Raw genomic sequence first — 13672 nt, 5'->3', positions numbered from 1 at the left:
TGTCGTCTTTGTCGTTGTTACAGAATGATGGCCAGTTCTTTATTCGCAGATCTACCCGCTTTCGACATTGGCCCCAACATCTGAAAGACTAGGTACCTTGTTGGAGTCAGCATCACGTTTCTCTTTACTTTTCTATGGCTGTTTGCACCCGTTCCCCACTGGCGGTGCTGCTGAAAGGGCTTAAGTCAATGCAATTTATATACCTGCCAACCCCAATTGTTTTTTTCATACAGGAGAAATTTTTGAAACGCTAAAAAGCTGGAGATTTGGCGCTCCACGCGAGAGAAGAGGTCCAAAATCTCGATAGGTGACATTTATGAAAAAAGGACACGTATGAAATAAATGAGATCTACTTTTAATAGTAGCACGAGCACTCAAACGTGCATTTTTTATATATAGGTATTACTTATTATATAGTTATAATAAATTAATATACAGACCCGTATCCAGGGGGATGCAGGGGGTGCAAACGCCACCCCCACCCCAGACAACTTTTGTTTTTCAATAGACGTGCTATTTGTAGACAAAACTATAAAACAAAAGCTAGATCACTCTGATATTTAGTCGAATCCGACAATAGACATCCCACGGATTCAAAAGCATAAAAAATCCCTTTTTGATTTTGCGGATGGTCAGATTTTTATCAGAGAACTCCCTCCACTCCCCCCCCCCCCCCTCGAAAAAATTAGGTCCACTTTTCCACGGTTCTCAATAGACGTGTTGTTTGTGGACAAAGACAGAACCATAAAGCATATTTTTTTATAGCTAAATCCGATAATAGACGTGGAAAAACGGCAATGGCATAAAAAATCTTTTTTTTGTTCTTTTGGGGGTGGTCAGATTTTTATAATTCAGATTTTTAGAAAACTCAAACCCTACCACCCCCCTTCCGCAAAAGTTAGGTCAACTTTTTCGGATTTCGCAGCCCTCCAAGTAATATCCTGGGTTATGGCGGCCACAGTTTGTGGCTGTTTTAAAAAAATAGGCTGACAGGTCTTTTCTACTTTTTAAACTATGAGGGGGGGGACTGGGGGGTTTCAGTGAAACGGCCTGGGAGGCGCGGATCGCCCCTCCGGGCCTCCCAGCCCCGTCTCTATATATCAGGCAGACGTACATAAACAATCGGCAAAAGCTAATGTAGGCCATAACGGTTTCACGTACATAAACAATCGGCAGAAGCTAATGTAGGCCAAATAGATTTCGCGTACATGAATAATCAATTAGGGCTGCAGGTGTTTCGCGTGCATGAATAATCAATTAGGGCTGCAGGTGTTTCGCGTGCATGAATAATTAATTAGGCGTTGGACTTGCAATTAGACATCCGTCTGTCCTGTGGTATACCGAGCGTGCGGAAAAGATTACTGCGGGTGGCTAAAGATCGGCCACGCAAACACGTGCGGCCGGAGGTGCATGGACACCTACTGCAAGGTGCACCTCCAAAGGCTCCGTAAGGGCAGCCCCCTCCCCGTGCCGTGTAGGGTCTGCGGCATAGGGACTCAGTCGGAGACGCGGCTGTGCCGCCCCTGCGGAGCGAATCGTAAAGGGCAGAGGATGCGTGGCATCGAGAGGCGCGCTCGGAAATGGTTCGCACTCGTCCTGTCTGACATCGCAGCCCGCGGTGCGGTCAATTAGAGACTGGGTGGCGCAGGGCATACCCAAACTCTCAGTTAGAGACTGGGTGGCTCAAGGTGTGCCCAAACATGGACGCCCACATAGAGGAGATTCTCGATAGCATGCGTGACAAAGAGGCGCCCGCCGTACTGGCAGGGCTGGTCCAGAACATCCTGGACGAGGACATCCCCGACGATGTCAAACACAGGCTGCTTAAGCCGCTCGTACCGGAGAAGGTGTGGACGGAGGAGGTCTGGCGCGAGTTCGACCCTCTGCTGCCGGGACAGCGGCAAGAGGGCCCAGAGAGCTTAGACCCCGAGAAGTACTACTCTCTCTTCGTCGGCGGCGCCCATCTTTGGTTCCCAAGCGTGGATGCCACTCTACGGGGCCAAGACATAAGCGCCAGTGTTTACCAGGAGATACGAGATCTTGGTGGAACAGGTGTCATTGCTCTAAAGCCGAGAGGCCCGCACCCCAGGTGCCTTGGTTATCGACCCTGCGAGTCTTCGCCGCCGGGGCCGGAGTGGGGGAATTTGATGGAGTCCTTTTTTCCGACGCTATACAACACCTCCCTCGCCGCGGCCATGGCGAGGTCACCCGAGTGTAGCAGGTCCTTGAGCTCTGGCGTGGTGATCCAGCCCTCGTTTTGTTCCAAGTGCTGCCCTACGCTCCCGGCTTTAGAGCCGGAGACAAACCTCAGCAGTTTGTCGATCTGACCCGCCTCAGGTGCGATGACAAACAGACGATTGTCGCCCTCGCCGAAGCCGTCGTATGTTTTGTTGTAGACAAAGGTAGGGCACACGAGTACGATGTAGTCAAACTTGCCCCGGAAAGGGCCGCGCAGCCGGTCCACTACGAATTGGGTCTTCCCGCATGACGTCGGGCCCACGATGAGAGCGTTAAATGGGACGTTTTTCGGGTCCATACCGCTCCGGCGTATGTGCTCAGTATTGTATGGACTCTAGCTGTCCGTTCATAAGGTTCATTTGGGCGTCGGCCACCACAAACACGTGACAGTTTACGTTACCCGAGCCGCCTGCCGTGCGTTTTATCTCGAGGTGCACACCGTCGCGGGTATTGACCAATCGGAGACCACCCCCATGGATAGCACTGTCGTCCGTCGTTCGAAGGTCGATCCACAGAGCAAACTTGTTATCGCCATAGAACGACTCGGGGCCGATTGCCGAGGCGGCGGGCGCTCCGCTGTGCCCCCCCCGGGGAGGGGCGGACGAACCGCCTTTAAACCCCCCTCTAGAAATCCGTGGGGCGCAGGCCCTGGCTGAAGACTTTGTTTGGCATGCCGTCGATTGTAACGCGAACGCTCTTGATGTCGGGGTACACGAACTTCTCAGAGTCGCGAGCCCCTGCCGTGTATGGCTCCACAAAGAGGAGCAACAGACCACTCATAGACCTTCGCGGCAGGTTGACACTCTCGTTGATTATGCTGTCCGTCCCTTTGCTAATCACGAAGGTCTTGTGAAGGTTCACTTGCTCGTAGAAGAACGTTGTGCCGTTTTGGTAGGCGGCGGATGCAGACCGGGCGAGGTTGTCGTCCCTCAGGCTTTCGTACTCCAGCTCTAGATTTTCGATGGCATAGGATAATTTGGTAGCATCGATTCCGACCACTACCTGGTCAACCGCTGCGAACGTGATCTCGAAGAGCAGCGCCTCGGAGAGCGCCCTTGGGTACAGCACGCCGTGGTCCGTCAGCAGAGAATGGTCTAGCGGGATGGTGTACCTCGCCCCGTGGGCGGCGCTTAGAACCACCTCCTGGCGTTACTGGTCGCTTTATCGCCAGCCTTGGAGCGAAGCTTGCGCATGTTTTCTGACTGTATGCCCTGCTCCAGGCGGTCCTCTCTCTCGACCTTGGACAGGTAGAGCTCCTCGTACGTCTTGAAGACGTCGTAGCGGTTGGTGTCCTGGAGCGTTTCTCCTGCAAACGTGATTTTCAGGCGGCTCACGAGATTTCGGCCGACGTTGTTCACGACGGTATTATTCGCATGGCCTGAGACGGAGAGATCGAGACCGACCCTCAAGGAGCTAGGCACGAGCGTGACGCCTTTCAATAGCTTTGGGACCGCCAAATATAGCGTCTCGCCTGGGGAGGCCGTCGACGGGTTGAGAGTGCCCGGTGAACAGTTCTCTCGGCTTTCAACCCCAGAGGAATTCTAGGTGTTCGCTGGGGGTCGAGTTTATCGCTGACTGACATCGTATACGTATATGCACATAAAGTACGAAGTCGCGTGGCTATGATGCGGACTGTTAGACATGTCTAATATAGCATAGCACGAGTTATGCGCACGCATCATGGGTGACGTTGACGTTGACATTGACGATACCTTACCGGGTGCGTCCGCCGATCGCGGGGCGGGGGACGACGAGACGACGCCCCTTATCCCGTTTGACCCCGACGATGGGGAGTCGATCCCAATGACGAGCACGTCATCGCGTATGCCTGCTGCGCATAGCATGGCTTCGCGAAGCGCAGAAACGGCAAGCGCTGAAACCTCGTTCACCACAGGGGATGCAGCGACAAGACTCGGTCTCCTGTCCCTTAGGGAGGAATACCCAGACCTTAACGAGAATCTGATACGGTTCCAGTCAGACTGGAGGGGAAAGACGCTAATACAGGTTCGCGACCTCAAAAACGGAGGTTGGACTAAACCACATCCGGCGGTTGCGCACCAGACCGCAAAGTTGAGTTGCTGTGGCCAGTACCCATAGGAAGGCTCCGATAGCCACCGGCGAGACTCCTTGGCGGACTTGTGCGTGACTACCGTCTCTTTGAATATGTCTCGGACCCTAGTCGTGAATGATTTGTCCTCTGCCCCGTGTATCTCCAGCTGCGTGAGTAGTGGGGTGATGTCTGAGGCCGTGCTCTCCACGGGGGTCGCGGGCACGGCGTAGAGCAGCTTTTGCGCGAGGGTCAGAGACCTAGGGAAACCTAGGGAGACCGGTTTTTTTACTTGTTCGGCTATAGCCTGTTTGATATGCTCGGCTATAGAGGCTCCCGCCGCAACTGCCGCCTTCTTCGTCTCCTCATCCTTCCTCCGGGGAACCTCGTTCAGCATCTGCCAGCCTTCCCAATCCATGCTCAGCCCTATTAAACACGAAGGCGGGCTATGTTCAACACAATGGTGGTCCTACATGCTGTGTTCACCGGAGGCGAACTGACGCTCTTCTTCGAGCAGCCGATAAGGCGCCCACGCTTCGTGGCGCTCCGGCAGTGCTCGCTGTTTAACAGCTGGTATAATCTCGAGCAGGAGCATCAGATAACGACTATAGCCCCCCTCCCCCCATCGCTACTCTGCCAGCCGGGCACCACACGGCCGAGTCCATCGTGGAGACGATCAACCGCGCTAAGAGCGATATTCTGACCGCGAAGCTGGATCCCCTCACCGGGAAGATCGTGCTCGTGTCCGGTGGCATTGTGTTCCTGAACGCCGAGCTTTGCGCACTATTTGGCCTGGGGGCTAAAGACGACCAGATGGGTATGCGGGGCCTCGCACTGCCCTTGGGGGCTCCCCCACTTAAGGTGACTTTGCCGAAATTAGAGGCCATCTACATCTTCTGCGACATCGTAGACCGCTCGCAGTGCCTCGCCTTAGACGAGCCTTCAAACGTTCTCGCTTGCCTAGAAACCCGCGGGAGGCCGCACAAGAAAGTCGTGTATGGGCCCGACATCCCCGTGTGTGTCGCAGCGTCTTCCTCTGAGTTTGTCTCGAGTATCCGAATATGGATCAGGGATGACCGCGGTAGACGGGTGGACTTTAAGGGCAAGCCTGTTCGCCTCGTATTAGAGCTAACCTAGGCCCGACATAACAGGCATGGCAAACAGCGACGTTAGCTGCGGTGGCATATACCCCTCGCTTCCCAGCGTCTGCCCCCCGCAAACGCCTACCGCTCCGGCGAGGACCGGCGGCGACGTGCAAAGTTTCCGACTCCAGGTAATACGTGACACTCAGGCAGGTCTAGACAATGAGATAACGCATTATCGACAGGTGCGGAAGAAGTATAAGCGCGCCTTTGCCGTTACCCATGCTGTGTCTGTGGCGTCCGGCATCGCTGCAGGGGCGCTTTCCAGCGCCGGGCTGGGAGTCTCTTTGAGTGGGATAGGGGTTCTGATCGGCGCTCCGCTGGCAGGGGTCGCTGGGCTGATCGGTGTCGTGGGCGCGGGCGTGGTCTCTAGGGGTCTTAAGAGCAAGGTGGCTAAACACGAAGACACGATGGTTTTAGCGAAGAGTAAGAAAAACTCGATCAGCGGGCTGGTCTCTAAGGCTCTGCAAGACGGGCGTATCTCAGACGATGATTTTCGGCAAATACTTCAGGAACAAGAGAGATACAACACGCTCAAGGACGCTATCAGAGCCCGACACGGCCTCGCACCGCGTGATAAAAAAAAAAAAAGCGGGAAAGGGCCCTCCCTGGAGGCACGCGAAAAGATGAAAAAGAGGCTGCGAAAAATTCGCGAGGAGTTCGCGAGCGAGGTGTTCGAGTAGAGCTCAGGTTTAAACGCCACGCCAGCGGCTTTGAATTTACGGCCGAAAAACGGTTATTCCGCGCCCCGTAGGTTGGCGGCCCTCCTCGTTTTCGCGGCCCCATCGCTATTTGCCCCAAAAAGTCGTGTACGTCCTTGGGCTTGCACGCACCCGGCCTACACCCTAGTTATTCATGTATGCAGCCCTAATTAATTATTCATGCACGCGAAACACCTGCAGCCCTAATTGATTATTCATGTACGCGAAATCTATTTGGCCTACATTAGCTTCTGCCGATTGTTTATGTACGTGAAACCGTTTTGGCCTACATTAGCTTTTGCCGATTGTTTATGTACGTCTACCTGATATATAGAGACGGGGCTGGGAGGCCCGGAGGGGCGATCCGCGCCTCCCAGGCCGTTTCACTGAAACCCCCCCAGTTCCCCCCCCCCTATGAGGGGGTGGGTAAGATTGCCAGCCTCTGTATGCAAGGGTAGGATCCCTGTGAAAAGCAAAATTCCAAAGGGAAAGCTGAACAGAACAGTTTCTATATTTTCAAATCATGTATCTACAAATACTGTATGCTCAATACATCATCATCACCAACAAAATTTCAAACATTTTCGTCCCCAGACCCCTATGTCAAGGTGACTAGAATTTACAATAGTCAGAAACACCATCAGTTATCTTGGTTAAAAGGGCTTATAATGCGATAATTTGTGGGGAGTGGGATGCAAAGAATTAGCAAGATACTATGCACGAGGTTAGAACTGCCAAAACCTTAGCATATACATTGATTTCGTTATGTTTAGAAATGTGAAGTTAGAGTAGAACCTCTTGTCTTTTCAAGATTCAGCATTTCCAAGGAAGCAAAGCTCTGAGCAGACCTGCTAACCGCGTTAGTGCTTCCTATTTGAATTACCCTAACCAAGCTTTTAGTCAGAGCTTAAACTATATGCACACATCAAGTGCAGAAAATTGATTGACGAAGTCTTTATTTTCTTGCAACATATCAGTGGTTCCATTTTGGTTGGGTTTCTTCTCATCCACTTCTTTGCCAGAGCTTTCTGCCGATGTAGTAGGCGGGTTTGATGCTTTTGCTGGAAGTTTAGGTTCCCTGACACCAAAGATGGTACTTCCAACTCTCACATTTGTACTACCCATAGTTATCTAAGGGAAAAACAATGAAAGATTAGATTTGATTAGTTACCAAGTTCAGATGAGAGGGGTTGCACAGTAGAAGATGCCATACACAAAACACCCAAGAATTGGCAATTCTTCATCAAGAAAACTTGTAGACCTAACTGTGACCCTCTGCTGGCTACGGACCTGTAGATTAGTAACTAACACAATAGAACTGATGCAACGAAAACAACAACAACAAAAAGAGATATTTTATTTTATTTTATTAGCTTTGCCACAATAAGCAGGGTAGTCGCAACAACATGGCCATTTACTGCGCCGAGAATTGCCTATATTGGTGTGGTCAACCACAGCAGCCAATGCCAATGAAGGTGCTTCTCTACAAAGGCAACAATCCAGAGCAATGAGAATGATGGGGAGGGGGGGGGGGGGTTCAGAGCAGGTGTTTCATGCCTTGAGATTGGATCTCAATAATACCAGAGACAACAAAATAAAAACAGATAGACAGTATTAAAAAATCAACTGTAACTTCAATAATACCATGATCACATCAGATTAAAAATTCCCTCGAAAACAATAGATGGTTCTAAATTTCCCTCATGCATTAATGATGAGGGAGATTTAGTTTCTAAATTTCCCTCATACACTAAAATGAATCTTATGTCTTCGAAATTTCCCTCTACATCAGTGCATGAAAGAATTTTAGAACCATGATGCTTGTCTTCTAGTTTTCACCAGAGAACAAATAGAAGGCACAAGAATAGACCCTGTGCCAAGAGTATTTGATCTTCTTCTTAAACAATGTTAGACTAGATCCATGTGGGATGATTTTGATTGCTGTATGCATGCGTGCTAATGATGTCAAAGAACTAAATTGTTCATATGTAGAGCAACTTGTAAATCAACTATCTTTTATTTTAGAATTGTTTGTGAAAATGTGGTGGTCTCTAGAGGGATAAAAAGAACAATGCATATGCAATGCCCTGATCCATTGAACTGTGTTAGCTCATCCAACCTAATATTACTCATAGTTGCGAGTTTATTTCCTCAGTGATCATAGTATTACAAAGTTTTTGCATGGCATCTCGGGGAATTTAGTGATTAAATGTCCTTGCAACCTTGTGATGACTAGTTAAAGTCAACTTATAAACTAATCATCCCTTTGCTGCTGGACTTTTAACCACTAAATTCCCAGAGATGCCATGCTATAACTCATAATAATAATGCTCGCAAAATCATTATTTTGAAATGAGGTATTTTGGGGGTTTAAAATTGTGAGTTATAATATAAATATTATTTTAGCAGTTGAGGTCTGTCATATAGGGTGAAGGGGGATAAGTTTCTTCAGCTCTGCAATATGTGTTATCTAAATCAGAAATACACTTTTTGTACACAAAGATGTAGACTAGTATGGCTTCACTTACTGCCTTCTCATAGTCACTTGACATTCCCATACTCAGTTCAAATCTTTCAAGGGGCAGATTCAGTTTACCACAGATTTCCTCCCTGCATCTGATTAGTCGCTGCAAAAGATATTGGTTAAGCTGTTGCTGAAGATAGCTGATGATGATTGTAAAAAGAAAATAAGTATGGAAAAAATGGGAATCATCAAGCAGAGCAAATGATCTTTTCTACATACCCTTGCACATTAAAAAATATTGATAGGACCAGAATAAATAAAAAATATGGTGTAGGAAAAGTCAAGCTCTCACAGGGATCCTTCAATGTTTCTTTCTGGGGAAAGCCAACATTGCAGGAACGTTTTAAATCAGCTCATTTTATATCAAAAGGCAGATACTTCTGCACAGCACTTTTAAAAATTAGGTGTAAGTTTTTGGTTATTGATTTTTTGTGTTAAAAAAGCATGAGTATGAGTATCAGTAGTGTTTTTTTAAATATGGAAAATTATTCAGGAGGGCAACCAAGCAATGTCCATTGCACAAAGTCATAGCTTTGTTGAGACACTTGCACATGCACAAGGTTTTTCTGTGATGCCAGGGAAGCCCTGATCATGCACAAGACACCAAAATGTATTTACCAGGAAATCTGGATTTGGGCCATGCTTTTCCCAGTCGTAGTTATACTGGCCAATGGTCATGAGCCCTGATAGCCGAAGATGAGGGCATTCATTAAACACAAACTCTGTCAACTGTGTTGCCTCTGCTGGTAGGCAGCCTTTCTTAGCTGGAGAAAAATAAATAACATTAATCAAAAATAAATGTTTACATTGAAAGCAGGATTCAGAGCTCTCAATGGTAGTCAACTAAGATAAATTCCAATAGAATACATATGGAGCAATCCATTAATGGGCATCAGAAATGTTAAACCAGGAAATTTTATGTTCTTAGGCAATAGTTTTGGTGTTTCCATTGACACATCTTTATTGGAAGCTGTTAAAATTGACTTGAATTCTATAAAACAAAAGCCATTCTGAATCACTCTCCATGTCTATATTTCAACCCTATAGGCATTTCTGTAGAATTTTTTTAACTGTTCTTAATCATGTTAGTGTAAATAGTATTTCTTTAATATTAACATATTAAAGCCTCATTGTCACCAGTTTACTTCCGGTCGATTACGTAACAATCTCCGATGATTTTTAACGGAAAACGCGAAAAATATTTCAAAATATTGAAAGCAGTGTGTTTATTGGAAGTTTCTTTGAGGATGTAATTGATAATTTAGAGCGGATGGCCTGCTTAATATCTCGGATTTTAATAGATTCTTTTGTCTTTTAACAGTTGAGGTTTCCGTCGGACCTCCGGAAGTAAATTGGTGACAATGCGGCTTTAAACCTAAATCTATATCCTAAAAATGAATGAAGTCATTCTCAATTATTAATGCAACTAGGTCGACAAAGGATTTTTATTGGAGGGTGTAAAAAGGAAACACACTTACTATTCTCTTGCAAAGTCATATTATTATTTTTAGAGAGCTGTGATAGAAAAGTGTTACAAATTTCACTTCTCAAGCCAGGAGACCTTGAATTGCAATTCGGGGTCAGGTAGCCAACTTTTTTTCTCTTTCAGAGGTGTAGAAACCTGTCTTTCTACAATGGGGACTGTGAATCCCTAGTCTTCCAAGATGGGGGTATAAAGCCAGAGGTCCCATCTATATCCATTACATTTCATTGGACCCATAAAAGAACTACTGGTGATGTTAGTCTGTGGTACCATTTTTCTTCAGTGGTAGTACTCATCCACTAAGTCACACCCACTAATTTACCTTTGCATTTTTTGTCCAGAGCATCCAACACTCTCAAATTTCTTGGTATTACCTTGATTAGACTTTAAAATCCCAATTCCCACAACAACTATGTGGGGGTGAGGAAAAAACCCTGTTACAGTATAAGCCAGTATTACATTAGTTCCCAATAAAGCTCCTGTGATAAATTGCATTTTCCTTGCTTTCACATAATGGGAAAAATAGAAGAAGGGTGGGTAGAGTTTTGCTAATCATTTTTTGAAGAAGTGGTTGGAGAGTCTTGTTACATAGACCATTTTCCCGATGTGTGCGCATCCAAAATGCCACAGACTGGCAGGCCACAGCTGATCTGAAATGTCATACAATGTGGAGTTTAAAGACAAAGCTATAGAAAATGCTGTCAGGGTGCTACAGTGAAATTGGCGCTAGAGTCAAATGCCCCTTTGTTCACATTTTGTACCACCTGTGATCGACCAGTCTGTGGCCTTTTGGATGTGCATGCAAAATCATGAAAATGGTCTATCTGTTTCAAAGAGTCTACAGGTTGGATATTGTCACTTACACTTCTCTTCACTGGTATTGACCTCCACCATGACCTTGAGCGGCTCACGGTTTGGAAATTTACCCCAAGAGTTATTCAGTGTTGCTGCTAGCTTCTCACTATCCACAGTCTCTACCATGTACAAATTAGGGACACCTAGAAAACAAAAGTAAACAATAATTGCATTAATACTCTTCTTACTCAATACAAAAATGTTTGTTCATTTTAAGACTTTAAGTGGTGGCCTTTTGGTGCTTGTATATCATGTAGAAAAATATATATTTATTCAAGACAGCAACTTTAGTCCCTCATTATGTTTATTATTGGTCTCCAATAACCTTTTCACCATATGTTTTGGCTAATGTACTGCAGTAGACCATTAAGTTTCTAGACTCTAAAAAATTAAAAATCAGAAAAACCCTGGAAATTAAAGTAAATTATTTGACTCTTATCTAAAAATGACATCATTCTACAACTAGAAGCACTCACCAACTAAATTATTGCATTTGTTTCTTTGTAGATGACCAATAAAATGCCATCTCAATCCTACCAAATTTCTCAGCTATGAAGTGAAAAACAAAATATTATGTAATTCACCATTTACAGCATTTTGATTCTAAAAACCTGATGCATTGTATCAAAGTTCAAAGAGTACAAGAGTGACTTTCACACCAGGAGACATAAAAGATGTACCATAGCTGTCAACTCACCCACTTTAGGCGGATGTCACAAGATTTTGGACCTCATCACAAGTCTAATTTTTGTATTCACCTGCATTGTCTCTCTTGGATTTTTATGTTTCACATATTTACTGTTTTTCACAAGATTTCTGTCCAAGTTGGGCTGACAGCAATGATGTACAGTACTGACAACGACATCACAATACAGTATCTTGTGTTTCCATGACCTTTTTTTCAAAGTGTTTTTTTAAAACTATGGTGCAGTGCACCAGTTTGATAAAAAATTTGAACAACCAGACTTTTGACATCAAGATGTTCTCTTTCTACAAGCTGTACATTTAGTATGGCTTTTGTTGTCATCGAAAGGTTCATCTCATATTGACTGAGATTTTTTAAAACAGGATTTGTCAGCCAATAAAAACTGCACATCAGATTATGTGATTTGCTCATTGGGTCAAGCAAATCCTTAATTTTATTACATACATTTTCATCATGTTCAACACAAAATAACTTACCCGAGGGTCATTTGATTTCCCAACTAGTTCCTGTACCTACAGAATAACATAAAGAACTCTGACAACTCTTACTAAAATTAGGGTGATTTAGATCCACGACGTCAGCAAAAGGATGTCACCTCACACATATCGATTGTGCATGCACTCATTTCTTGCCGGTGTCACATCCTGTTCAGGACAGCATTTCTTGCTTTTTCACATCCTCTTCAGGACGGGAGGCCTGCAAATTCGAACATGCGCAAGGCAGCGTCCTCTTGCCGGTTTCATGGATCAAAATCACCCTATTTATCCAGCAAACTTAATACATATGTAGTGAGGCACCCGGTGCTGTGAAGTTACTCTATGCAGTGAAGGCTTTATGAAATGCTGTGATTCAAGTCTCACTTCAATATCATTGGGATACAGATATAAATACATATCGTAATACAGTGTACTTAATTCTGTCATTGAAGTTATGACATCCATATTGTAACCTTTTGTTACATCTTAGAATCTCGGGCGCCATATAACTTAAATCGACGCAAATGGAGGTGAAAACACCAACGAATGTGGCCCCAAAAATTGGTACTTTCTGATAGACGAAAATGATATACATTATTGAAGGCTTGAATAAATTCCAGTGATTCGTACTCACATAAGTTATTACTAACGTAAGACAGACGGGAGGTTTACTACATTGTCACCAACTGTGAAATTCATCTTACTCACGTAGTTTTCGCCAAAATGTCTTTGCCCGTTATTATAGGCTTCAATGATGCATTCGATCGGCTTGGTTTTGCTAACAGCAACCAAACGTGGTACCAATTTTTGAAGATTCTAAAAATGAAACGAAACAATCAACGAGTGAAAAGAAAACCCAAGCTCCAACACAACAAAATTAGAAATCGTTTTCCTCGGGAATTTTGTTCGACATCACAAACCTCTGGTCGCTTCTCTGCGACTTCATTTATCTTTTGAAGGACAGTTTTAAGCGCTAACCCTATGTTGTCTACCGCCATGAGCTTTTTCATTGCATCGTGAACCTCTCTCTTCCCACGATGGAAGCGTGTCGTCGATCACGGTCAGCTAAACAACATATCAACGTAAACCATTATCTTGTGAGGGAGGGGAGGAAGGGGGTAAACGTGAAATATTGAGTTAGTAATTTTTTTTCACAAACTGACTTATATCCACTTTTACTTATTATTTGAGAATTATTCACTCCCTCTCAAAACTCCTATCTTTTAAAAAGGTACTCCATTAGAATGCACTAAAGAAAATGTTGACTCCCTCCCCACCCCCTATTTAGAATTTGCTTTCCCATGCGTTGTTCTGCCTTCTTGAAACAAGTATTGCCATTTTTCACGCATTCAAGCAAAGCTGAAATAGTCTAACTTGAACCTGTTTTTGTGTCATGTTCAGTGCCGTGGGACTAGTATCCTTTTTTCATAAAAACAAAAAGTCATTTCTTTACCACTTAATTTTTTTCAACCGTCGACCGCGATCGATAAATCTGCGCCA

The 13672-nt window shown here is 45.4% G+C and overlaps 1 protein-coding gene across 1 annotated transcript; it reads right to left on the bottom strand.

The window, feature by feature from the left end:
• Positions 1 to 6621: 6621 nt before the first annotated feature.
• On the bottom strand, positions 6622 to 13261 carry LOC5520974 (pyridoxal phosphate homeostasis protein). Its single transcript, XM_001640731.3, has 8 exons — positions 13093 to 13261; positions 12881 to 12988; positions 12173 to 12208; positions 11467 to 11539; positions 10999 to 11133; positions 9271 to 9416; positions 8657 to 8755; positions 6622 to 7259 (listed from the first exon to the last, which is right to left on the bottom strand). Exons 1-8 carry the CDS (start codon positions 13180 to 13182, stop codon positions 7041 to 7043), a joined length of 906 nt encoding a protein of 301 aa, XP_001640781.2. The 5' UTR covers positions 13183 to 13261; the 3' UTR covers positions 6622 to 7040.
• Positions 13262 to 13672: the final 411 nt, after the last annotated feature.

This window comes from Nematostella vectensis, chromosome 6, assembly GCF_932526225.1.
Source record: "Nematostella vectensis chromosome 6, jaNemVect1.1, whole genome shotgun sequence".
In the NCBI taxonomy this organism is placed as follows: domain Eukaryota; kingdom Metazoa; phylum Cnidaria; class Anthozoa; order Actiniaria; family Edwardsiidae; genus Nematostella; species Nematostella vectensis.
The sequence above is the reverse complement of the archived record's forward strand: the minus strand, read 5'-3'. Positions and strand labels throughout refer to the sequence as shown.